At 47.8% G+C, this 23,916-nt stretch overlaps 1 protein-coding gene across 1 annotated transcript in view; it reads left to right on the forward strand.

Annotated features, from left to right (window-relative positions):
• LOC144510226 (paired box protein Pax-8-like) overlaps positions 1–21,768 on the forward strand; it is a 79,618-nt gene extending 57,850 nt beyond the window's left edge. Inside the window, exons 7-11 of the mRNA XM_078239720.1 lie at positions 3,570–3,742; positions 7,046–7,169; positions 8,740–8,841; positions 14,341–14,427; positions 21,304–21,768. Coding sequence (XP_078095846.1) covers positions 3,570–3,742; positions 7,046–7,169; positions 8,740–8,841; positions 14,341–14,427; positions 21,304–21,380 — 563 coding nt within the window. The 3' untranslated portion in view covers positions 21,381–21,768. The remainder of the gene's footprint in view (positions 1–3,569; positions 3,743–7,045; positions 7,170–8,739; positions 8,842–14,340; positions 14,428–21,303) is intronic.
• Positions 21,769–23,916: the final 2,148 nt, after the last annotated feature.

Below are 23,916 nucleotides of genomic sequence, written 5' to 3' on the forward strand. Positions count from 1 at the left end.
AACTCAGCTAATGCTCTGGGGACCCGGGTTCGAATCCCGCCACGGCAGATGGTGGAATTTGAATTCGTAGAATCCTTACAGTGCAGAAGGAGGCCGATCGAGTTTGCAAGGACCTTCCAACAGCATCCTACCCAGGCCCTATCCCCATCACCCCACATATTTACCTTCTTAATCATCCTAACCCACACATCTGGAACACAAAGGGGCAATTTAGCATGGCCAATTCCCCTAACCTACACATCTTTGGACACTAAGGGGCAACTTAGCACGGCCAATCCACCTAACCTACACATCTTTAGACTGTGGGAGGAAACCAGAGCACCCGGAGGAAACCCACGCAGGCACGGGGAGAACGTGCAGACTCCACACAGACAGTGACCCGAGGCCGGAATCGAACCCGGGTTCCTGGCGCTGTGAGGCAGCAGTGCCTCAATTTTTAAAAATCTGGAATTAAGAATCTGCTGATGACCATGAAACCATTGTCGATTGTCGGAAAAACCCATCTGGTTCCCTTTAGGGAAGGAAATCTGCCGTCCTTACCTGGTCTGGCCTACATGTGACTCCAGAGCCACAGCAATGTGGTTGACTCTCACCTGCCCTCGGGCAACTAGGGATGGGCAATAAATGCTGGCCCAGCCCATGAATAGGAAAGAAGTAGGGAAATGGGATTCGAGAGCAGCTGCAGAAGTAAATTCTTCCCACGTGATTTCTCATGACAACAATAAGGCCAATAAATTATAAATGATAAGGCCAACAATGAATTATACGCTTCTAAATTTGAGTTGTTCCTGTTATAAGCACCTTGAACAGTATGGAGAAGTACAGGTCTGCTATTGGGAGCAGACTGAAGCAATGAAATAGGGGCAACATGTGAGAAATATTCTGGCACAACATTAAAGTGCAGTTTGAGATGTTTAGATATGGTATATTGAAAAACATGCTGTAAATAAGCTCAAAAGCTTAATCATAGAATCCCTACAGTGCAGAAGGAGGCCATTCAGCCCATCGAACTCTACTGACCACAATCCCACCCTATCCTCAGAACCCCATACATTTACCCTAGCTAGTCCCCCTGACACGAAGGGGCAATTTAGCATGGCCAATCCCCCTAACCCACACATCTTTGGACACTAAGGGGCAATTTAGCATGGCCAATCCTCCTTAACCGACACATCTTTGGACACTAAGGGGCAATTTAGCATGGCCACACCACCTAACCTGCACATCTTTGGTTACTAAGGGACAATTTAGCATAGCCAATCCTCCCTAACCTACACATCTTTGGGCAGTAAGGGACAATTTAGCATGGCCAATCCACCCAACCTGCACATCTTTGGACACTAAGGGACAATTTAACATGGCCAATCCCCCTAACCTGCACATCTTTGGACACTAAGGGACAATTTAGCATGGCCAATCCACCCAACCTGCATATCTTTGGACACTAAGGGACAATTTAGCATGGCCAATCCACCTATCCTGCACATCTTTAGTTACTAAGGTACAATTTAGCACGGCCAATCCTCCCTAACCGACACATCTTTGGACACTAAGGAGCAATTTAGCATGGCCACACCACCTAACCTGCACATCTTTGGTTACTAAGGGACAATTTAGCATAGCCAATCCTCCCTAACCTACACATCTTTGGGCACTAAGGGACAGTTTAGCATGGCCAATCCACCTAACCGACAAATCTTTGGACACTAAGGGGCAATTTAGCATGGCCAATCTGGATATAAATTGTCCCATTGCTAAGACGCAGCATGGGTTCATGAAGGGAAGGTCATGTTTGACTAATTTGGTGGAATTCTTTGAGAACATTACATGTGCAGTGGACAATGGGGAACCTGTGGATGTGGTGTATCTGGATTTCCAGAAGGCATTTTACAAGGTGCCGCACCAAAGACTGCTGCATAAGATAAAGGTGCACGGTGTTACGGGTAATGTATTAGCATGGATAGAGGATTGGTTAACTAACAGAAAGGAAAGAGTGGGAGTAAATGGGTGTTTTTCGGGTTGGCGATCAGTGACTAGTGGTGTGGTTCAGGGATCAGTATTGGGACCGCAATTGTTTACGATTTACATAGATGATTTGGAGTTGGGGACCAAGTGCAGTGTGTCAAAATTCGCAGATGACACTAAGATGGGTGGCAGAGCAAAGTGTGCAGAGGATGCTGAAAGTCTGCAAAGGGATACAGATAATCTAAGTGAGTGGGCGAGGGTCTGGCAGATGGAGTACAATGTTGGTAAATGTGAGGTCATCTATTTTGGTAGGAATAACAGCAAAAGGGACTGTTATTTAAATGGTAAAAAATTGCAGCATGCTGCTGTGCAGAGGGACCTGAGTGTCCTTGTGCAGGAATCTCAAGGAGTTGGTTTGCAGGTGCAGCAGGTAATTAAGAAGGCAAATGGAATTTTGTCCTTCATTGCTACAGGGATGGAGTTTAAAAACAGCGAGGTTATGTTGCAGCTGTATAAGGTGCTGGTGAGGCCACACCTTGAGAACTGTGTACAGTTTTGGTCTCCTTACTTGAGAAAGGATATACTGGCACTGGAGGGGGTGCAGAGGAGATTCACTGGGTTGATTCCGGAGTTGAGAGGGTTGGCTTATGAGGAGAGACTGAGTAGACTGGGGCTATACTCATTGGAATTCAGAAGAATGAGGGGACATCTTATAGAAACATATAAGATTATGAAGGGAATAGATAAGATAGAAGCAGGGAATTTGTTTCCACTGGCGGGTAAAATTAGAACTAGGGGCATAGCCTCAAAATAAGGGGGAGCAGATTTAGGACTGAGTTGAGGAGGAACTTCTTCACACAAAGGGTTGTGAATCTGTGGAATTCCCTGCCCAGTAAAGCAGTTGAGGCTACCTCATTGAATGTTTTTAAGGCAAGGATAGATAAATTTTGAACAGTAAAGGAATTAAGGGTTATAGTGAGTGGGCGGGTAAGTGGAGCTGAGTCCATGAAAAGATCAGCCATGATCTTATTGAATGGCGGAGCAGGCTCAAGGGGCCAGATGGCCTACTCCTGCTCCTAGTTCTTATGTTCTTATCCACCTAACCTGCACATCTTTGGACACTGAGAGACAATTTAGCATGGTCAATCAACCTAGCCCACACATCTTTGGATACTAAGGGGCATTTAAGCATGGAAAATCAGCTTAACCTACACATCCTTGGACACTAAGTGGCAATTTAGCATGACTGTGGGTGGAAACCGGAGCACCCAGAGGAAACCCACGCAGACACGGGGAGAACGTCCAGACTCCACACAGACAGTGACCCAAGCCGGGAATCGAACCCGGATCCTTGGCGCTGTAAGGTAGCAGCGCTAACCCACTGTGCCACCGTGTTGCCCTCAACATTGAGGGAGTGTATGAGATGTTTTGATGTGAGCCCAGCCCGCATAGATGACGAGAGGGCAAGATTCCAGCAGTAAGAAGTGAATGGCATTTGAGAGGAAGTTCAAAGGGCAGTGGGTGTTGTTTGTGGTGGTTATTTTTGGTAAGCTAAAGGAGCGATTGTAAGTGCCCATCAGATTCTGACTTTCTCTCTCTGGCAGGCGAACAGGACAGTTGCGTGATCAGCGCCGACTCTCAGAGTGGCAGCGGGGGTCCCCGGAAACAACTGCGCACCGAGGCCTTCACGCAGCAACTGGAGGTCCTGGACTGCGCCTTTGAGCGGCAACATTACGCCGAGGCCTTTGCAACTGCCAACCACAACAAAGCAGAACAGGTGAGTGAAGGGCAGCCGGCAGCCCTGGCACCGTCTCTGAAGGAACGGTTACTCATTGAAAGCCCAATAACAGAAAGGTGTCATTGTGCAAAGGATATTTCACCCGGATGTGCATCCTGTGTGAAGTCAGCTGACTTGGCTGCCCACTATTCCAGTCACTTGACACTTACAAGCTTTGGAAAACAAGTGTTTGTCCACAGATCGGTGAACCCAGCTCTGCTTGATCTAACGTCAGATATCGGAGTAGAATTAGGCCATTCGACCCATCGAGTCTGTTCCGCCACGGCTGATAAATTTCTCAACCCCATTCTCCCGCCTTCTCCCCGTAATCTTTGACCTCCGTTCCAATCCAGAACCCATCTATCTCTGTCTTAAATACACTCACGGCTCGACAGCACAGTGGTTAGCACTGCTGCCTCACAACACCAAGGACCGGGTTCGATTCCCGGCTTGGGTCACTGTCTGTGCAGAGTCTGCACATTCTCCCCGTGTCTGCGTGGGTTTCCTCCGGGTGCTCCGGTTTCCTCCCACAGTCTGAAAGATGTGCAGGTTAGGTGGATTGGCCATGCTAAATTACCCTTAGAGGGATTAGCAGGGTAAATACGTGGAGTTACGGGGATAGGGCCTGTTTGGGATTGTTGTCGGTGCAGACTCGATGGGCCAAATGGCCTCTTTCTGCACTGTAGGGATTCGATGGTATGTTTCTCAACTCCATTCTCCCACCTTTTCCCCATAACCTTTGACCCCCTTACCAATCAAGAGCCTATCTATCTCTGTCTTAAATACACTCAATGACCCGGCCTCCTCTGTGGCAATGAATTCGACAGATTCACCAAACCCTCTGGCTGAAGAAATTCCTCCTCATCTCGGTTCTGAAAGGTTGTCCCTTTACTCTGAGGCTGTGCCCTCGGATCCGAGTCTCTCCGACTAATGGAAACATCTCCCCCACGTCCACTCTGAGGGTGGCACAGTGGTTAGCACTGCTGCCTCACAGCGCCAGGGACCTGGGTTTGATTCCCGAGTCAGGGCACTGTCTGTGCGGAGTCTGCACGTTCTCCCCATGTCTGCGTGGGTTTCCTCCGGGTGCTCCGGTTTCCTCCCACAGTCCGAAAGACGTGCTGGTTAGGTGCTAAATTCTCCCTCAGTGTAACCCGAACAGGCGGCGGAGTGTGACGACTTGGAGATTTTTGCAGTAACTTCATTGCTGTGTCAATGTAAGCCTACTTGTGACACTAATAAATAAACTTAAACTTAAAGACACTCAATGACCCGGCCTCCACAGCCTTCTGTGGCAATGAATTCCACAGATTCACCAAACCCTCTGGCTGAAGAAATTCCGTCTCATCTCGGTTCTCAAGGGTCGTCCCTTTACTCTGAGGCTGTGCCCCTCGGATCCAAGTCTCTCCGACTAATGGAAACATCTCCCTCACGTCCACTCTATCCAGGCCTTTCAGTATTCTGTAAGTTTCAATGAGATTACCCCCTGTCATCCTTCTAAACTCCATCGAGTACAGACCCAGAGTCCTCAAACGTTCCTCATACGTCAATCCTTTCATTCCCGGGATCATTCTCGTGAACCTCCTCTGGACCCTCTCCAAGGCCAGAACATCTTTCCTTAGATACGGGGCCCAAAATTGCTCCCAATATTCCGAATGTGGTCTGACCAGAGTCTTATAAAGCCTCAGCAGCACATCCCTGCTTTTGTATTCTAGTCCTCTCAAAATGAATGCTAACATTGCATTTGCTTCCTAACCACCTATTCAACCTGCAAGTTAACCTTAAGAGAATCCCAAACTAGACTTCGCAAGTCCCAAATGCCAACAATGCCAACAAAATCTCATGGACAGCGATGTACACCTACTGCCGGATTTTGCCTCAAATTGACGAAGTCTAAAGACCTGACTGGACTTTTTTTTCATAAATTCTAAGCGGGTAGATAGCTGTAAAAGTGAATTCTCGCTGTTAAATACCTCAGAGCCAGGTGAAACCACGGCCAATTTCAGCTGAGTTTGATCCATAGTGAAACGCGACATGTAATCCTCTTAACTCAATCGCACTAGGGTATCAGTTAGTGTCCCCTTAGATATGAATCATCATAGAATCCCTACGGTGCAGAAGGAGGCCATTCGGCCCATTGAGTCTGCACCGACTGTCCGATAGATCATCTTACCCAGGCCCAAACACCATGTATTTACCCCGCTAATCCCCCTAACCTGCACATCTTTGGACACTAAGGGGCAATTTAGTATGGCCAATCCACCTAACCCGCACATCTTTGGACACTAAGGGGCAATTTAGCATGGCCAATCCACCTGACCTGCGCATCTTTGGGCACTAAGGGACAATTTAGCATGGCCAATCCACCTGACCTGCACATCTTTGGACACTAAGGGGCAATTTAGCATGGCCAATCCACCTAACCCGCACATCTTTGGACACTAAGGGGCAATTTAGCATGGCCAATCCACCTGACCTGCGCATCTTTGGGCACTAAGGGACAATTTAGCATGGCCAATCCACCTGACCTGCACATCTTTGGACACTAAGGGGCAATTTAGCATGGCCAATCCACCTAACCTGCACATCTTTGAATTCTAAGAGACAATTTAGCATGGCCAATCCACCTAACCTACACACCTTTGGACACTAAGGGGCAATTTAGCATGGCCAATCCACCTAACCTGCGCATCTTTGGACACGAAGGGACAATTTAGCATGGCCAATCCACCTAACCTGCACATCTTTGGGACACTAAGGGGCAATTTAGCATGGCCAATCCACCTAACCTGCACATCTTTGGACACGAAGGGACAATTTAGCATGGCCAATCCACCTAACCTGCACATCTTTGGACACTAAGGGGCAATTTAGCATGGCCAATCCACCTAACCTGCACATCTTTGGACACTAAGGGGCAATTTAGCATGGCCAATCCACCTAACCTACACATCTTTGGACACTAAGGGGCAATTTAGCATGGCCAATCCACCTATCCTGCACATCTTTGGACACTAAGGGGCAATTTAGCATGGCCAATCCACCTAACCTGCACATCTTTGGACACTAAGGGGCAATTTAGCATGGCCAATCCACCTAACCTGCACATCCTGGGAGTGTAGGAGGAAACCGGAGCACCCGGAGGAAACCCACGTGGTCAGTAACCTCTGTGCCATCATCGCTTTGCTATGCGGGGAAGGCGGTAATCAGTGTTTATAACACAAGTACCTTGCAGCTGTCAGCCAATGGTCTCCTTCGGTCGCAAGTATCTGAAACCACAATCTTGTAATTCTGTTCCTGTTGCAGACCCCTCTGTATCCACTTTCTTCCTTAAACAATGGACTGGATGAAGGGAAGTCGAGCCTAACCTCGCCCAGCACACCAATTGGCAGGAATATCGCTGGATCACAGGCCTACTCAGTGGTGACTGGTGAGTACTTATGTTTTTTGCAAAGAGCTCTGTGATATAAAAGCCAAACAATTGGAACGGAAAGATATGAAAATGAGAGCATGTTACACAATAAAGATCTCTGTGGCAAGTAGAGAATTAACATGGGGCGCATTTTTAAAATTAACTGTACATTCCTTCATCCTTCACAGAGACAGGAACCCAGGTTCGATTCCAGCTTTGGGTCACTGTCTGTGTGGAGTTTCTCCCCGTGTCTGCGTGGGTTTCTTCCGGGTGCTCCGGTTTCCTCCCACACTCCAAAGATGTGCAGGTTAGGTGGATTGGCCATGCTAAATTATCCCCTTAGTGTCCAAAGATGTGTAGGTTAGGTGGATTGGCCGCTAAATTGCCCCTTAGTGTCCAAAGATGTGTTGGTTAGGGTGGATTGGCCATGCTAAATTGCCCCTTAGTGACTATAGATGTGTGGGTTAGGTGGATTGGTCATGTTAACTTGCCCCTTAGTGTCCAAAGATGTGTTGGTTAGGGTGGATTGGCCATGCTAAATTGCCCCTTAGTGTCCAAAGATCACAGCTAATCATCAGATTCAATACCTGCCTTCCCACTGAAGGAGTATTTGCCAGAATATTTGGACCAATTGATGCCAGCGGGACCCTGAGGAGCAGCTGACAGTCCTGGAACAGTAGGATCAGGAACGGGGAAGGGTGAACTGAAACAAGAGTGCTTTATTTAAGCATTTGAAGTTGGAGGAACTGATTCACCAAATAAAGTCAAACATTTTTTTCATTCATTCTCGGGACATGGGCGTCGCTGGCTAGGTCCAGCATTTATTGCCCATCCCTAGTTGCCCCTTGAGAAGGTGGTGGTGAGCCGCCATCTTGAACCTGCTGCAGTCCACGTGCTGTGGGTTGACCCACAATGCCGTTAGGGAGGAAATTCCAGGATTTTGACCCAGCGACTGCGAAGGAACGGCCGATATATTTCCAAGTCAGGATGGTGAGTGGCTCGCAGGGGAACTTGCAGGTGGTGGTGTTCCCCATGTATCTGCTGCCCTTGTCCTTCTAGATGGAAGTGGCTGTGGGTTTGGAAGGTGCAGTCTAAGGATCTTTGGTGAGTTGCTGCAGTGCATCTTGTAGATGGTAAACACTGCTGCTACTGAGCATCGATGCTGGAGGGAATGTTTGTGGTTGGGGCGCCAATCAAGCGGGACTGCTTTGTCCTGGATGGTGTTGAGCTTCTTGAGTGTTGTTGGAGCCGCACCCATCCAGGCAAGTGGGGAGTATTCCATCACACTCCTGACTTGTGCCTTGTAGATGGTGGACAGGCTTTGGGGGAGTCAGGCGGTGAGTTACTCTCCGCAGGATTCCCAGCCTCTGACCTGCTCTGGTAGCCACAGTATTGATGTGGCTGGGTCCAGTTGAGTTTCTGGTCAATGGTAACCCCCAGGATGTTGACAGTGGGGGATTCAGTGATGGTGATGTCATAGAATGTCAAGGGGCGATGGTTAGAGTTTCTCTTATTGGTGATGGTCATTGCCTGGCATTTGTGTGGCATTGTGTGACATTTATGTTTGTTTGACATTTCTGTGTTCCAGGGCGTGAGATGGTCAGCTCGACGCTGCCAGGGTACCCACCGCACATTCCTGTAAATAGCCAGGGCAGTTACACGTCCTCTGCCATTGCTGGAATGGTGTCTGGTAAGCACTCTGTCTCATCTTATATCATGATCGCTGCGTCTCAGGTGTCTCGACCTGGTAACCAGGTAAATGATTGTACAGAAAGCTGTCCCACACCAAAGTTTGTTATTAGTGTCACAATTAGGCTTATATTAACACTGCAATGAAGTTACTGTGAAAATCCCCTCGTCGCCACACTCCGGTACCTGTTCGGGTACACTGAGGGGGGATTTAGCATGGCCAATGCACCTAACCTGCACCATCTTTGGACACGAAGAGGCAGGTTAGGGGAATTGGCCATGCTAAATTGCCCCTTAGTGTCCCAAGATGTGCAGGTTAGGTAGATTGGCCATGGTAAATGGGCTTACATGGATAGGGTGGGGATAGAGCCTGGGTACAATGCTTTGTCTGAGAGTTGGTGCAGATTCAATGGGCCAAATGGCCTCCTTCACTTTAGGAATTCTATTATTTTATGATCAAATTCCTTTCAAATTTGTATACCATTTGTATACTTCTTCAACCAATCTTATCAGCAGTGAATTCTATGTCATAAATAGACACATACATGGCACCTGTTCGGGTACACTGAGGGAGAATTTAGCACGGCCAATCCACCTAACCAGCACGTCTTGTGGGAGAAGACCGGAGCACCCGGAGGAAACCCACGCAGACACGGGGAGAACGTGCAGACTCCATACAGATAGTGACCCGAGGCCAGAACTGTGCCACCATGCCGCCCATAAACAAGAGCAGGGGGTTAGTAGTTTGACCCAAAGATTGTTGTGGGAGCAGTGGGTTTTGATTTGTGTACCCAAATTGGAGAAAGAAGTTTCGGGATCACTTGAATCACGCTGAGACCAGTATCCCGGTAAGTCATATAACTCGGTATCTGTGGAGGGAATTAAGTTAAAAGCCAGGTGATGGTCTGGCGGTATTATCGTTAGACAATTAATCCAGAAACTCAGCTAATGTTCTGGGGACCCGGGTTCGAATCCCGCCACGACAGATGGTGGAATTTGAATTCAATTAAAAAATCTGGAATTAAGAATCTACTGATGACCCTGAAACCATTGTCGATTTTCGGAAAAACCCATCTGGTTCCCTTTAGAGAAGGAAATCTGCTGTCGTTACCCGGTCTGGCCTACATGTGACTCCACAGCCACAGCAATGTGGTTGACTCTCAAGTGCCCTCGGGCAACTAGGGATGGGCAATAAATGCTGGCCAGCCAGCGACGCCCATGTCTGATGAATAAAAAAAAATTTGCTGCCTGTATTTTAGACATTGATGCTAAGCTACAGCGGCACAGTGGTTAGCACTGCTGCCTCACAGCGCCAGGGACCCGGGTTCGATTCCCGCCTCGGGTCACTGTCTGTGCGGAGTCTGCACGTTCTCCCCATGTCTGCGTGGGTTTCCTCTGGGTGCTCTGGTTTCTTCCCACTGTCCAAAAGACGTGCTGATTAGGTGCTAAATTCTCCCTCAGTGTCACCCGAACAGGCGCCAGAGTGTGGCGACTGGGGGACTTTCACAGTAATTCCTTCGCAGTGTTAATGTGAGCCTACTTGTGATACTAATAAATAAACTTTAAACTCTTGAGCCTTCCAGGCCTTAACCTTTCATTGTCCAAAAGACATCCTTATCTTTAACAAAGAACAGTACAGCTCAGGAACAGGCCCTTCGGCCCTCCAAGCCTGCGCCGATCATGATGCCTAAACTAAAACCGTGTGCACTTACAGAGTCCGTATCCTTCCATTCCCATCCTATTCATGTATTTGTCTAGTTGCCCCTTAAATGCTGCTATCGTACCCACTCCCACCACCTCCCCGGGCAGCGCGTTCCAGACATTCACCCCCCTCTGTTTAAAAAAATTACCTCGTACATCTCCTCTAAACTTTTCCCCACGCACCTTAAACCTATGCCCCCTAGTACTTGACTTTTCTACCCTAGGAAAAAGCTTCTGACTATCCACTCTGTCCATGCCACTCAGAATCTTGTAGACTTCGATCAGGTCGCCCCCTCGACCTCCGTCGTTCCAGTGAGAATAAAGGGCAAAATATCTCCAAGGGATATCTAAAAAGCTTATATTTACATCATGTATTTTCTGACCACGAGACATTTCCAAGACCATTCACACCTAATAAGGTGCTATTGAAATGTAGTCATTGGGAGAAGGTGTGGAACTGGCCAGAACTGGCTAAAAAGAACCAACTCTTGGTTAGTGCTGAGTTACTTCCCAACTGGCGAACTGTTCGATTACATCAGTCACCCTGAGCGAGGCTGGGGTTCCGGCTAATGATCATTATTTGCAAAGATTTGGGTAGAACTTTGGTGAGAATTAGGAACATACTTAACAGAGAAACATAGAAACTAGAAGCAGGAGGAGGCCATACAGCCCTTTGAACCTGCTCCACCATTCATTATGATCATGGCTGATCATCAAATTCGATTTCCTGATCTCCCCCCTTCCCCCCATATCCCTCGGTCCCTTTAGCCCCAAGAGCGATATCTAATTTCTTCTTGAAATCACACAATGTTTTGGCCTCAACTACTTTCTTTGGGAGTGAATTCCACACATTCACCACTCTCTGGGTGAAGAAATTTCTCCTCACCTCAGTCCTAAAAGGTTTACCCCTTATCCTCAAACTATGACCCCTAGTTCTGGATTCCCCCACCATCGGGAACATTCTTTCTGAATCTACCCTGTCTAACCCTGTTAGAATTTTATAAGTTTCTATGAGATCCCCTCTCACTCTTCTCAACTCCAGTGAATATAATCCTAACCGACTTAGCCTCTCCTCATATGACAGACCTGCCATCCCAGGAATCAGCCTGGTAAACCTTCGCTGTACTCCCTCTATAGCAAGGACATCCTTCCTCAGATAAGGACACCAAAACTGCACACAATACTCCAGGTGTGGCCTCACCAATGCCCTGTACAATTGCAGCAAAACATCCCTATCCCTATACTCAAATCCTCTCGCTATGAAGGCCAACATACCATTTGCCTTCTTTACTGCCTGCTGTACCTGCGCGCTTACTTTCAGCGACTGATGCATGAGGACTCTAAAGTTTCGCTGAATATCTAGGTGAAGCTTCCCAGTTCAATATCTGCCGATGTTCACTGCATAATCTCAGTGGCTCATGTCAACTTGGTGGCTGGGGCGATGGACTCCTCACCATTACGCCTTCAAGGGGCAAGGTAAAAATCACTCATGGAATCTTAGACTGCTTAGAATGTAGAAGAGGCCATTTGGCCCATCGAGTATGTACAGAGTGTCCAACAGAGAACTTTAGCCTCTCCCCTACCCAATCCTATAACTCCACACATTTCCCATGGCCAAACCAATCAAGGCACGGAAGACCATCAGATATAGGAGCAGAATTAGACCATTCGGCCCATTGAGTCTGCTCACCATTCGATACATTTCTCAACCACATTCTCCCGCCTTTTCCATGTAACCTTTGATCCCTTTACCCATCAAGATGATTGTGTGTGGAGAGAATCTCAGAGAATCATAGATCCCTCCAGTGCAATATGAGGCCATTTGGCCCATCATGTCTGCACTGACACTCCAACAGAGCATCATACCTAGGCCCTATGCCTGTAACCTCACGTGTTTACCCCACGAAACCCCACTAACCTACACATCTTGGGACACTAAGGACAATTTAGCATGGCCAATCCACCTAACGTGCATATCTTCGGACACTAAGGGACAATTTAGCATGGCCAATCCACCTAACCCGCACATCTTTGGACACTAAGGGGCAATTTAACATGGCCAATCCACCGAACCCAAACATCTTTGGACACTAAGGGATAATTTAGCATGGCCAATCCACCTAACCCGCACATCTTTCGACACTAAGGGGCAGTTTGGCATGGCCAATCCACCTAACCTGCACATCTTTGGACACTAAGGGGCAATTTAGCATGGCCAATCCACCTAACCTACACATACAGCCATAGAGTCATAGAAGTTTACAGCATGGTAAAAGGCCCTTTGGCCCATCTTATTCATGCCACCCCTTTTTTTAAACCAGTAAGCTAGTCCTAATTGCCCTCATTTGGCCCATATCCCTCTATACCCATCTTGCCCTTTAACTATCGAAATGCTTTTTAAAAGACAAAATTGTACCCGCCTCTACTACTACCTCTGGCAGCTTGTTCCAGACACTCACCACCCTCTGTATGAAACAATTGCCCCTCTGGACCCTTTTGTATCTCTCCCCGCTCACCTTAAACCTATGCCCTGTAGTTTTAGACTCCCCTATCTTTGGGAAAAGATATTGACTATCAAAATGATCAATGCCCCTCATTATTTTATAGACCTCTATAAGATCACCCCTCAGCCTCCTACGCTCCAGGGAAAAAAGTCCCAGTCTATCCAATCTCTCCTTATAGCTCAAACCATCAAGTCCCAGTAGCATCCTAGTAAATTTTTTCTGCACTCTTTCTAGTTTAATAATATCCTTTTTATAATAGGGTGACCAGAACTGTACACAGTATTCCAAATGTGGCCTTACCAATGTCTTGTACAACTTCAACAAGACGTCCCAACTCCTGGATTCAATGTTCTGACCAGTGAAACCAAGCATGCCGAATGCCTTCTTCACCACTCTGTCCCCCTGTGACTTTACTTTCAAGGAGCTATGAATATGGACCCCTCGATCTCTTTGTTCTATAACTCTCCCCAATGCCTTACCATTAATTGAGTAAGTCCTGCCCTGGTTTGATCTACCAAAATGCATCACCTCGCATTTATCTCAATTAAACTCCATCTGCCATTTATCTTTGGACACTAAGGGGCAATTTAGCATGGCCAATCCACCTAACCCGCACATCTTTGGACTGTGGGAGGAACCCAGAGGAAACCCATGCAGACACGGGGCGAACGTGCAAACTCCGCACAGACAGTGACCCGAGGCCGGAATTGAACCCGTGTCCCTGGCGCTGTGAGGCAGCTGTGCTAACCACTGTGCCACCGTGCCTGCCCGCTTGCAACATGGAGAGAATTCCTTCAATGAAGTGGCTGGGAATCAGTTGGAGAGTGAATGTGGCAATTAAACAACCTGAAAAACAATCCACTTTAAAATTGACCGTAAATGCAGAAGTCACTTTTCTCTGATTCCCAGTAATACTTGTCGTTACCCATTCCACAAGAGGCGGTTAATGATTGAGCGGGCCTGTTGCTGACCTGTTGAGTTTTGCCGCGATGCGATGAAGTATTTTATTTATTTTTTGCCAAGGGGACGACGTGAGACATGCATCTCGTGAGCAGACGATGTTCCCCTTGTTCCCTTGCTGACCTGAACTGTTGATGCGTCGCGTTGCTAAGACATGTTCCCCTCAGCCGTGAAATTTGAGGGCCAGTTTGAACATCAGGAAGAGACATTGAAGAATAAAAACACGACCCCCCCAGGGTGGACAATTCTATTAGTCACTGAATAAACCCAAACGCTTATTTGTTGCTCAGTTCTCGTGACCATTTAAAGAGATTTACTTCTTGTTCTGATTCCAGGAAGCGAATATTCGGGAAGCCCTTACGCTCACTCCCACTACACATCTTATAACGAGGCCTGGCGTTTCACAAACTCTGGATTAATAAGTAAGCAAGCCTGCGATTTCCCTGTTAAAGTTTGATTTCCTTTCAATAAATCATCCGACTACCATCGTTCCTCTCTGTCGCTTGTTTTTCTGACTGTGTCTTGATCTTTTCCGTATTCCTTTAATGGCTTTGGCAATGTTGCTTTTATTTTTGCTCCACCCTTTCGAGTTGATTGTTTGTCTGAGGTAGAGCGAGAGGGGATGCGTGTCCGAGTCGCAGAGTCGAACAGCGCAGGAAAGGCCCTATGGGTGACACGGTGGCACAAGGGTTACCACGGCTGCCTCAACTAGGTGTTAGGGACCCGGGTTCGGTTCCTGAATTGGGTCATCGCCTGTGTGGAGTTTGCATGTTCTCCCCATGCCTGCATGGGTTTCCTCCCACAGGTCATGCTAAATTGCCCCTTAGTGTCCAAAGATGTGAGGGTTAAGTGGATTGGCCATGCTAAATTGCCCCTTAGTGTCAGGAGGATTAGCAAGGTAGAAACCATAGAAACCCTACAGTGTAGAAAGACGCCATTCGGCCCATCGAGTCTGCACCAACCACAATCCCACCCAGGCCCTACCCCCATATCCCTACATATTTACCCGCTAATCCCTCTAACCTACCCATCTCAAGACACTAAGGGGCAATTTTAGCACAGCCAATCAACCTAACCCGCACATCTTTGGACTGTGGGTAAATACATGGGGTTACGGGAATAGGGCCTGGGGGGGATTGTTGTCGGTGCAGACTTGATGGGCCGAATGGCCTTCTTCTGCACTGTTGGGAATCTATGGTCCGTCCCTATCTCTCGCTGCTAAATTCCTGGCTTTGTTATCCCCTCCACTTGGCCAACCCAGCCCACACCCGGCACCTTTCCTGCACTCAACCTCCGTAAAGCTAAGCTCATCCCAATTTCCCTATCACCCTTCCCAACCCCTGTGCTCGCTGACCAGCGCTGGATCCCGGAAAATCATGCACGAGCCTAAAATTCAGTTCCTTTGCCCAGAGCCAAATCGTTCTGTTTCTCCTGGGACATAACGGATCGTGCCCGGAGGGTGAGACCGATTGGCATGTTTAACTCTGCATTTACAGAGGTCTGGCCCATTCAACACCCAGCTCCTGGAATTTTCCGACCTTCAGGCATGGCGCAGGAAAGGCGGGAATCAATACTTGTCTTTGCCACCAGGTGCCATGGCAACATAGTGGGGGGGAGGAGTCTCGGAGGCCTTTAAAGCCCCCGTGTGATCAGGGACATGGTGGGCAATGCCCATTGGGCAGTGGCCACCAGGCGCCCAGTAGTGGCAACGCCCCCCCCGACACCCCGGTAGTGCCAGTCGGGCACTTCCAGTGTGCCAAGGATGGTGCCAATGGGTCTGAGTAGGGTGGCAGGGGTGGAGGGAGCTATGCAGGTTTGGCTATCCCAGGGGAGGCATGCGGGGGCAGGGAATGGGGGTCTATGCTGATGGGGGGGGATGGGAAGTTGTGCAGAGGTGGGGCATTGTAATGAAGCGAAGGTCGATTTCCCCCTCTGAGAATTAACACTGAAACATCCAACGAGGAATACCTCACCCTATAATCTGTAAAAGGTGTGTGTGAAGTGGTGTGACCTGCTCTTCAGCGACTCCTAGTGGTTAAATACAAAATAAATCCCCGACACTAAATGAACATGTAACAATTTACTTATCTCGCCAACTGTGAACAAATTAACGTAACTATTCACAAACCAAATAAATCCCCTCTATTAACTGTTCCCAAACAAAACAAGATTCTAAATGTGTGCTGTTCAAGTAAGTACAAGTCTCACACATTAACAAAATTAAAATTTTGTTGCACTCAAATTTACGACCAGGTTTGGTGTCTTCCGGAATATTCTTGGCCTTCTTTGGTCTGGAACTTCCTTCTTCTTGGGTACCTTTGCTCTGGAGATGGCGCTTTCTCTTAAGACATAGATGAAGCTAAGCGAGCCAGCAATTCTAGTGTCAGGGGACCAGCAGGGTAAATATGTGGGGTTACAGGGATAGGGCCTGGGTGGGATTGTTGTTGGTGCAGGCTTGATGGGCCGAATGGCCTCCTTCTGCACTGTCGGGATTCTCTGAACTCTCTCTCTTTCTCCCTAGAGCTGAGAGCTGAACTAGAGCTGTTAACTCTGGCACGTGGCAGTTGCTCTCCCCTCTTTGTCCCCATTGCCCCCTTCATTTATACGTGTGATGAGATATCAATATTTCCCATAATAGGATTGGTCCGAGGTTGTCCGAAACCATCAGATTTAAATTTAATAGGTTCTTGGTATCTAAGTGTCTGATTCAAGTTGATTGGCTAAATTCAAAAGTCGGTTGCCTTGGTAAACTTGCTGGTAGGCCTTTCGATACTAATGTTTCAGTTTGGGTACTCAATGTGCTTGCATTTTAACTCTCGAAGCACGGAAAAAGCACCACCTTTTAACGGGATCATGCACTGCTTCTCGTTCTAGCATTTCACAATATTACAAACACTAACTGTCTACTTCTCGATCTACAATTACCCTACCCAACTACTCAATAAGCATGACAGGGTCACGCTGGGGTCATGATGGGGAGGGGTCATTTTGGGTCATAATGGGGGCAGGTCAGGGGTCATGATGGGAGTCATGTCAGGGGGCCATGATTGGGGGGAGGCATGTCGGAGGCCAGTCAGAGGGACCAGCAAGGCCGAGGATGGGGTAGGGGAACATGTCATCGAATGGGGGGAGGAGGGTCCTGTTGTCCGTGGGGTGGAGGGGAGGGGGGAGGGAGGGTGGGGGGGTCTCCCAGTGCAACGAGAGATGGGGGTGCCTTTGCGCAATGGCGCCCTCGCGCTCTGAGGCCAGGCTCACCCCCTCCCCCCACCCCCCCACAACCCAATACCAGCGGTCATCCACTCCCCCACAAAAGTGACTCGAGTTGGGGTCAATTGCAATGCGGGACAGCGCCCGAGAGACCAGCGGAGATTTTCCCGGCATTATCATCGTCACGACAACGATTCTGCCCGAGACCCTGTGAAAAGTACTCCAGTCTAAGTGAGAAATGTGCAAGTGCAGATAAAGCATCTTTGTCGGTGCACTAACATGGGATTACAGGGATAGGGCCTGAGTGGGATTGTTGTAGGTATAGGTTCCTTTATTCATTGGACACGGGCGTCACTGGCTGGCCAACATTTATTGATTTATCAGGCTTACATTAACACTGCAATGAAGTTACTGTGAAAATCCCCCGGTCGCCACACTCTGGCGCCTGTTCGGGTTACACCGAGGGAGAGCTTATTGCCCATCCCTAGTTGCCCTTGTTTAGAGGGCAGTTGAGAGTCAACCACATTGCTGTGGAGCGGCACGGTGGCACAGTGGGTAGCACTGCTGCATCACAACGCCAGGGACCCAGGTTCAATTCCAGCCTCAGGTCACTGTCTGTGTGGAGTTTGCACATTCTCCCCTGGGTTTCCTCCTGCAGTCCAAAGATGTGCAAAGGCTTAGGCGGATTGGCCATGTGTCAGGGGGATTAGCAGGGCAAATACGGGTTACGGGAATAGGGCCTGGGTAGGACTGTAGTCAGTACAGACTCGATGAGCCGAATGGCCTCTTTCTGCACTGTAAGGATTCTATGATTCAATGTGGCTCTGGAGTCACATGTAGGCCAGACCGGGCAAGAACGACAGATTTCCTTCCCTAAAGGGAACCAGATGGGTTTTTCCAACAATCGACAATGGTTTCATGGTCATCAGTAGATTCTTAATTCCAGATATTTTGTATTGAATTCAAATTCCACCATCTGCCGTGGTGGGATTCGAACCGGGTCCCCAGAACATTAGCTGAGTTTCTGGTTTAATAGTCCAGCGATAAAACAGCTGGGCCATTGCCTCTCCTCTAAGGTTTAAAGTTGTGAGAGATAGAAACATAGAAACTAGAAGCAGGAGGAGGCCATTCGGCCCTTCGAGCCTGCTCCGCCATTCATTTTGATCATTGGCTGATCATCAGATTCAATATCCTGATCCCTCCCTTCCCCCCATATCCCTCGATCCCTTTAGCCCCAAGAGCGAAATCTAATTTCTTCTTGAAATCACACAATGTTTTGGCCTCAACTACTTTCTGTGGGAGTGAATTCCACACATTCACCACTCTCTGGGTGAAGAAATTTCTCCTCACCTCAGTCCTAAAAGGTTTACCCCTTATCCTCAAACTATGACCCCTAGTTCTGGACTCCCCCCACCATCGGGAACATTCTTTCTGAATCTACCCTGTCTAATCCTGTTAGAATTTTATAAGTTTCTATGAGATCTCCTCTCACTCTTCGAGGATCATAGAATCCAAAGGAGGCCATTCGACCCACCAAGTCTGCACCAACCACAATCCCACCCTGGCCCTATCCCCTTAACCCCACATATCTACCCTTGCTAATCCCCCTGACACTAAGGGACAAGTTAGCATGGCCAAGCAACTAAACCCACACATCTTTGGACTGTGGGAGGAAACTGGAGTACCCGGAGGAAACCCACGCAGACACGGGAAAGAACATGTAGTCTCCGCGCAGTCACCCGAAGCTGGAATTGAACCCAGGTCCCTGGCGCTGTGTGGCAGAAGCGCTAACCACCGTGCCACCGTGCTGCCCAAACTAAGTCAAAACTCCAGTGAATATAATCCTAGCCGACTTAGTCTCTCCTCATATGACAGACCTGCCATCCCAGGAATCAGCCTGGTAAACCTTCACTGCACTCCCTCTATAGCAAGAACATCCTTCCTCAGATAAGGACACCAAAACTGCACACAATACTCCAGGTGTGGCCTCACCAACGCCCTATATTCTATGAGTTCTCTATGAGTCTATACTCAGTTATATGGGTAAGGTGGATATAGAGGGATATGTGCCAAACGCGGGCAATTGGGACTGGCTCAGTGCTTAGAAAACATCTTTTCCCAAAGGTAGGGGGTGACTAAAATTAGAGGGCATAGGTTTAAGGTGAGGGGAGAGATACAAAAGGGTCCAGTGGGGCAATTCTTTCACAGTGTGGAATGAGCTGCCAGAGGTAGTAGTAGAGGTGGGTACAATTTTGTCTTTTAAAAAGCATTTGGACAGTTACATGGGTAAGATGGGTATCGAGGGTTATGGGCCAAACGTGGGCAATTGGTACTGGCTTAGTGGTTAGAAAAAAGGGGCAGCATAGGCAAGTTGGGCCGAAGGGCCTGTTTCCATGCTGTAAACCTCTATGACTCTCCAAATAGATGCAGGGAGGATGTCCCCGATGTTGGGGGAGTCTAGTCTGAGGATTCGGGGTAGACCATTTAGGACGGAGGTGAGGAGACATTTCTTCACCCAAAGAGTGGTGAGCCTGTGGAATTCATTACCACAGGAAGTAGTTGATGCCAAAACATTGAATGTATTCAAGAGGCGGCTGGATATAGCACTTGGGGCGAATTGGATCAAAGGTTATGGGGGGAAAGCAGGATTAGGCTATTGAGTTGGACGATCAGCCATGATTGTGATGAATGGTGGAGCAGGCTCGAAGGGCCGAATGGCCTCCTCCTGCTCCTATCTTCTATGTTTCTATGCTTCTATGACTCTATGGCTCTATGCAGTGAAAATAATAGTGGTAATTTACACTCAGTTCCAATCAGTTAAGAATCATAGAATCCCTACAGTCCAGAAGGAGGCCATTTGGCCCATCAGGTCTATACCGACCACAGTGCTACCCAGGCCCCACTCCTGTAACATCATGCATTTACCCTAGCTAATCCCCGTGACACTAGGGGCATTTAGCATGGCCAATCCACTTAACCTATGCATCTTTGGACACTAAGGGGCAATTTAGCATGGCCAATCCACTTAACCTATGCATCTTTGGACACTAAGGGGCAATTTAGCATGGCCAATCCATCTAAGCTGCACACCTTTGGGACACTAAGGGGTAATTTAGCATGGCCAATCCACCTAAGCTGCACACCTTTGGGACACTAAGGGGTAATTTAGCATGGCCAATCCACCTAACCCGCACATCTTTGGACACTAAGGGGCCATTTAGCATGGCCAATCCACCTAAACTGCACATCTTTGGACACTAAGGGGCAATTTAGCATGGCCAATCCACCTAATCTGCACATCTTTGGACATTAAGGGGCAATTTAGCATGGCCAATCCGCCGAACCTGCACATCTTTGGACATTAAGGGGCAATTTAGCATGGCCAATCCACCTAACCTGCACATCTTTGGACACTAAGGGGCAATTTAGCATGGCCAATCCACCTAACCTGCACATCTTTGGACATTAAGGGGCAATTTAGCATGGCCAATCCACCTAACCTGCACATCTTTGGACATTAAGGGGCAATTTAGCATGGCCAATCCGCCTAACCTGCACATCTTTGGACATTAAGGGGCAATTTAGCATGGCCAATCCACCTAACCTGCACATCTTTGGACACTAAGGGGCAATTTAGCATGGCCAATCCACCTAACCTGCACATCTTTGGACATTAAGGGGCAATTTAGCATGGCCAATCTTCCTAACCTACACATCTTTGGATACTAAGGGGCAATTTAGCATGGCTAATCCACCTAACCTGCACATCTTTGGGCACTAAGGGGCAATTTACCATGGCTAATCCACCTAACCTGCACATCTTTGGACACAAAGGGGCAATTTAGCATGGCCAATCTCCCTAACCTACATGTCTTTGGATACTAAGGGGCAATTTAGCATGGCCAATCCACCTAACCTACACATCTTTGGACTGCTGAGGTCCTTCGTGCTCAAATCTTACCAGTGAAAGAAGTAGTTAACAGAAATTGAACTTTGCCACAGTGACGTTAAGACCTTTGTGAGTGTTTGTGTGTTTTTTTTTGCCGTTGTTATGTTCTTCCAACCGTCTCTTCTTGTCTGTTAACTTTTAGGTTCCCCTTATTATTATAGTTCTGCACCAAGGAGCAGTGCACCTCCCGCTGCCGCGGCTGCCTATGACCACCTCTAGTTTCCATAGCAACCAGGGGACTATGCAGAGCGACGCCCTGGGATGCTCTGGTGTCGTGTCAGTCTGACTGATTCAGAAAGAAAGGGATCGTGGAAACACTCTATTTATGTGACGGACCGGGTAATAATTTCACCGTCGGATGTTTCTGTAATATTGCCCGACAGTACGGCGGGAAATGGCCGCCTCCGTGACCCGTCCTGTATCTGCAGATAATTCGCAAGAACAATAATAAAAAGCCATTAGGCCGTGGCCTAATTGCTGTTGAGCTGTAAGGAATGCAAAAGAACTATCAGCGTTGTAAACTACACATGGATACCACATCTCACACTCAGTACGGGGACTACAGACAATGTGTACAAGGCTCGTGATGTGGCTTTAATTATGCGTGAAGGGATAATAATGTGAAACGGGATGGGGGGTAGGGGGGGAATCCATCCCTGAAGAGAAACAGTTGACAAGAAATGATGTCCACCGTGCATGGTTTGAGCAGCCTGTGAACAGGCCTTCTGTAAAGGCTTACCCACTCCCGAGGAGAAAGACTCGTGATCGTCACGGGAGACCCAGCGCGTCAGAACATGCGTCACTCACACCTCTGCCCCTGGCAGGGGACAACAGTGTAGAAAATGACTATTAATGAGTCTTCGTAAAAGAAGTCTTTACTAGGCCGAGGCTGTCGGTTAATGAGTCTTCACGAAGGAAGCCTTTACTAGGCCGAGGCTGTCGATTAATGAGTCTTCACGAAGGAAGCCTTTACTAGGCCGAGGCTGTTGATTAATAAGTCTCCACAAAAGAAGCGTTTACTAGGCCGAGGCTGTCGATTAATAAGTCTCCTCAAAAGAAGCCTTTACTAGGCCGAGGCTGTCGGTTAATGAGTCTTCATGAAGGAAGCCTTTACTAGGCCGAGGCTGATAATCAATGAGTCTTTACACAAGAAGCCTTTACCAGGCCAAGGCAGACGATTAATGAGTCTTCGCAAAAGAAGCCTTTACTAGGCCGAGGCAGATCCTCAGTCCCTCCACCTCCACTCAAGACAAAATATGACTTGTGTCCTGACTTCTCTATCGCCGGAAGAGAACAAGTTTCTATATTACTCCCTTGAAAATTCAGCCCCGATTTGAACCCGTGGCTGGGCTGAAGGTTTTTTTTCATTTACCTGCCCAGAAAGCGGTTCCCATTTCACTTGTGGCCGGCAGCAAGATCTCAAAATGAACCAAGTTTCAAATCAATAAATGCGTTACAATTAGCCTGCACCATATATAAGATCAATCTTTTTAAAAAATTATTTGAAATTTAAAATAGGCTGATTATGACTAACACATTCAGCACGTGTTGGGATAACCTGTTACGGAAACTGCGAATGTATAACATGTAATATTAACTTAGAAACATAGAGGATAGGAGCAGGAGGAGGCCATTCGGCCCTTCGAGCCTGCTCCGCCATTCATCACAATCATGGCTGATCGTCCAACTCAATAGCCTAATCTTGCTTTCTCCCCATAACCTTTGATCCCGTTCGCCCCAAGTGCTATATCCAGCCGCCTCTTGAATACATTCAATGTTTTGGCATCAACTACTTCCTGTGGTAATGAATTCCACAGGCTCACCACTCTTTGGGTGAAGAAATGTCTCCTCACCTCCGTCCTAAATGGTCTACCCCGAATCCGTGACCCCTGGTTCTGGACTCCCCCCACCATTGGGAACATCCTCCCTGCATCTACCCTGTCTAGTCCTGTTAGAATTTTATAAGTCTCTATGAGATCCCTCCCCTCATTCGTCTGAACTCCAGTGAAAATAATCCTAACCTAGTCAATCTCTCCTCATACATCAGTCCCGCCATCCCTGGAATCAGCCTGGTAAACCTTCGCTGCGCTCCCTCGAGAGCAAGAACATCCTTCCTCAGAAAAGGAGACCAAAACTGCACACAATACTCTAGGTGTGGCCTCACCAAGACCCTGTATATTCAGCCATCACACACTGACTTACTTGACAGCATATTCTTATGAAGGATCTGCACTAGCCCGTATCCAGTACCAGTATCGTGGTCTGATTTTGCAACAGCACACGCGTTTTGGAAGGAATAACCATGTCACAGAGGCCTGGCGCGTTTTCCTTCGCTATGTATGTATGTAAACTACGGAACTATCGCAAAGAAAAATATTTTAAATCAGTGTAGCATGATTTTGAATCTTGAAAATAAAATTTGTCGACCGTAAAAGCTGTTTGGGAATTCATTTTATGAAAGCAAATTTACTGCGGATGCTGGAGTCTGAAACCAAAAGAGAAAATCTCAGCAGGTCTGGCAGCATCTGTAAGGAAAGTTTCACGCTTGGTTTGATTGGTCAGAACATTGAAGACAGGAGCTGGGACGTCTTGTTGAAGTTGTACAAGACATTGGTAAGGCCACACTTGGAATACTGTGTACAGTTCTGGTCACCCTATTAAAGAAAGGATATTATTAAACTAGAAAGAGTTCAGAAAAGATTTACTAGGATGCTGCCGGGACTTGATGGTTTGAGTTATAAAGGAGAGGCTGGAT

This window comes from Mustelus asterias, chromosome 22, assembly GCF_964213995.1.
Source record: "Mustelus asterias chromosome 22, sMusAst1.hap1.1, whole genome shotgun sequence".
Taxonomy (NCBI): domain Eukaryota; kingdom Metazoa; phylum Chordata; class Chondrichthyes; order Carcharhiniformes; family Triakidae; genus Mustelus; species Mustelus asterias.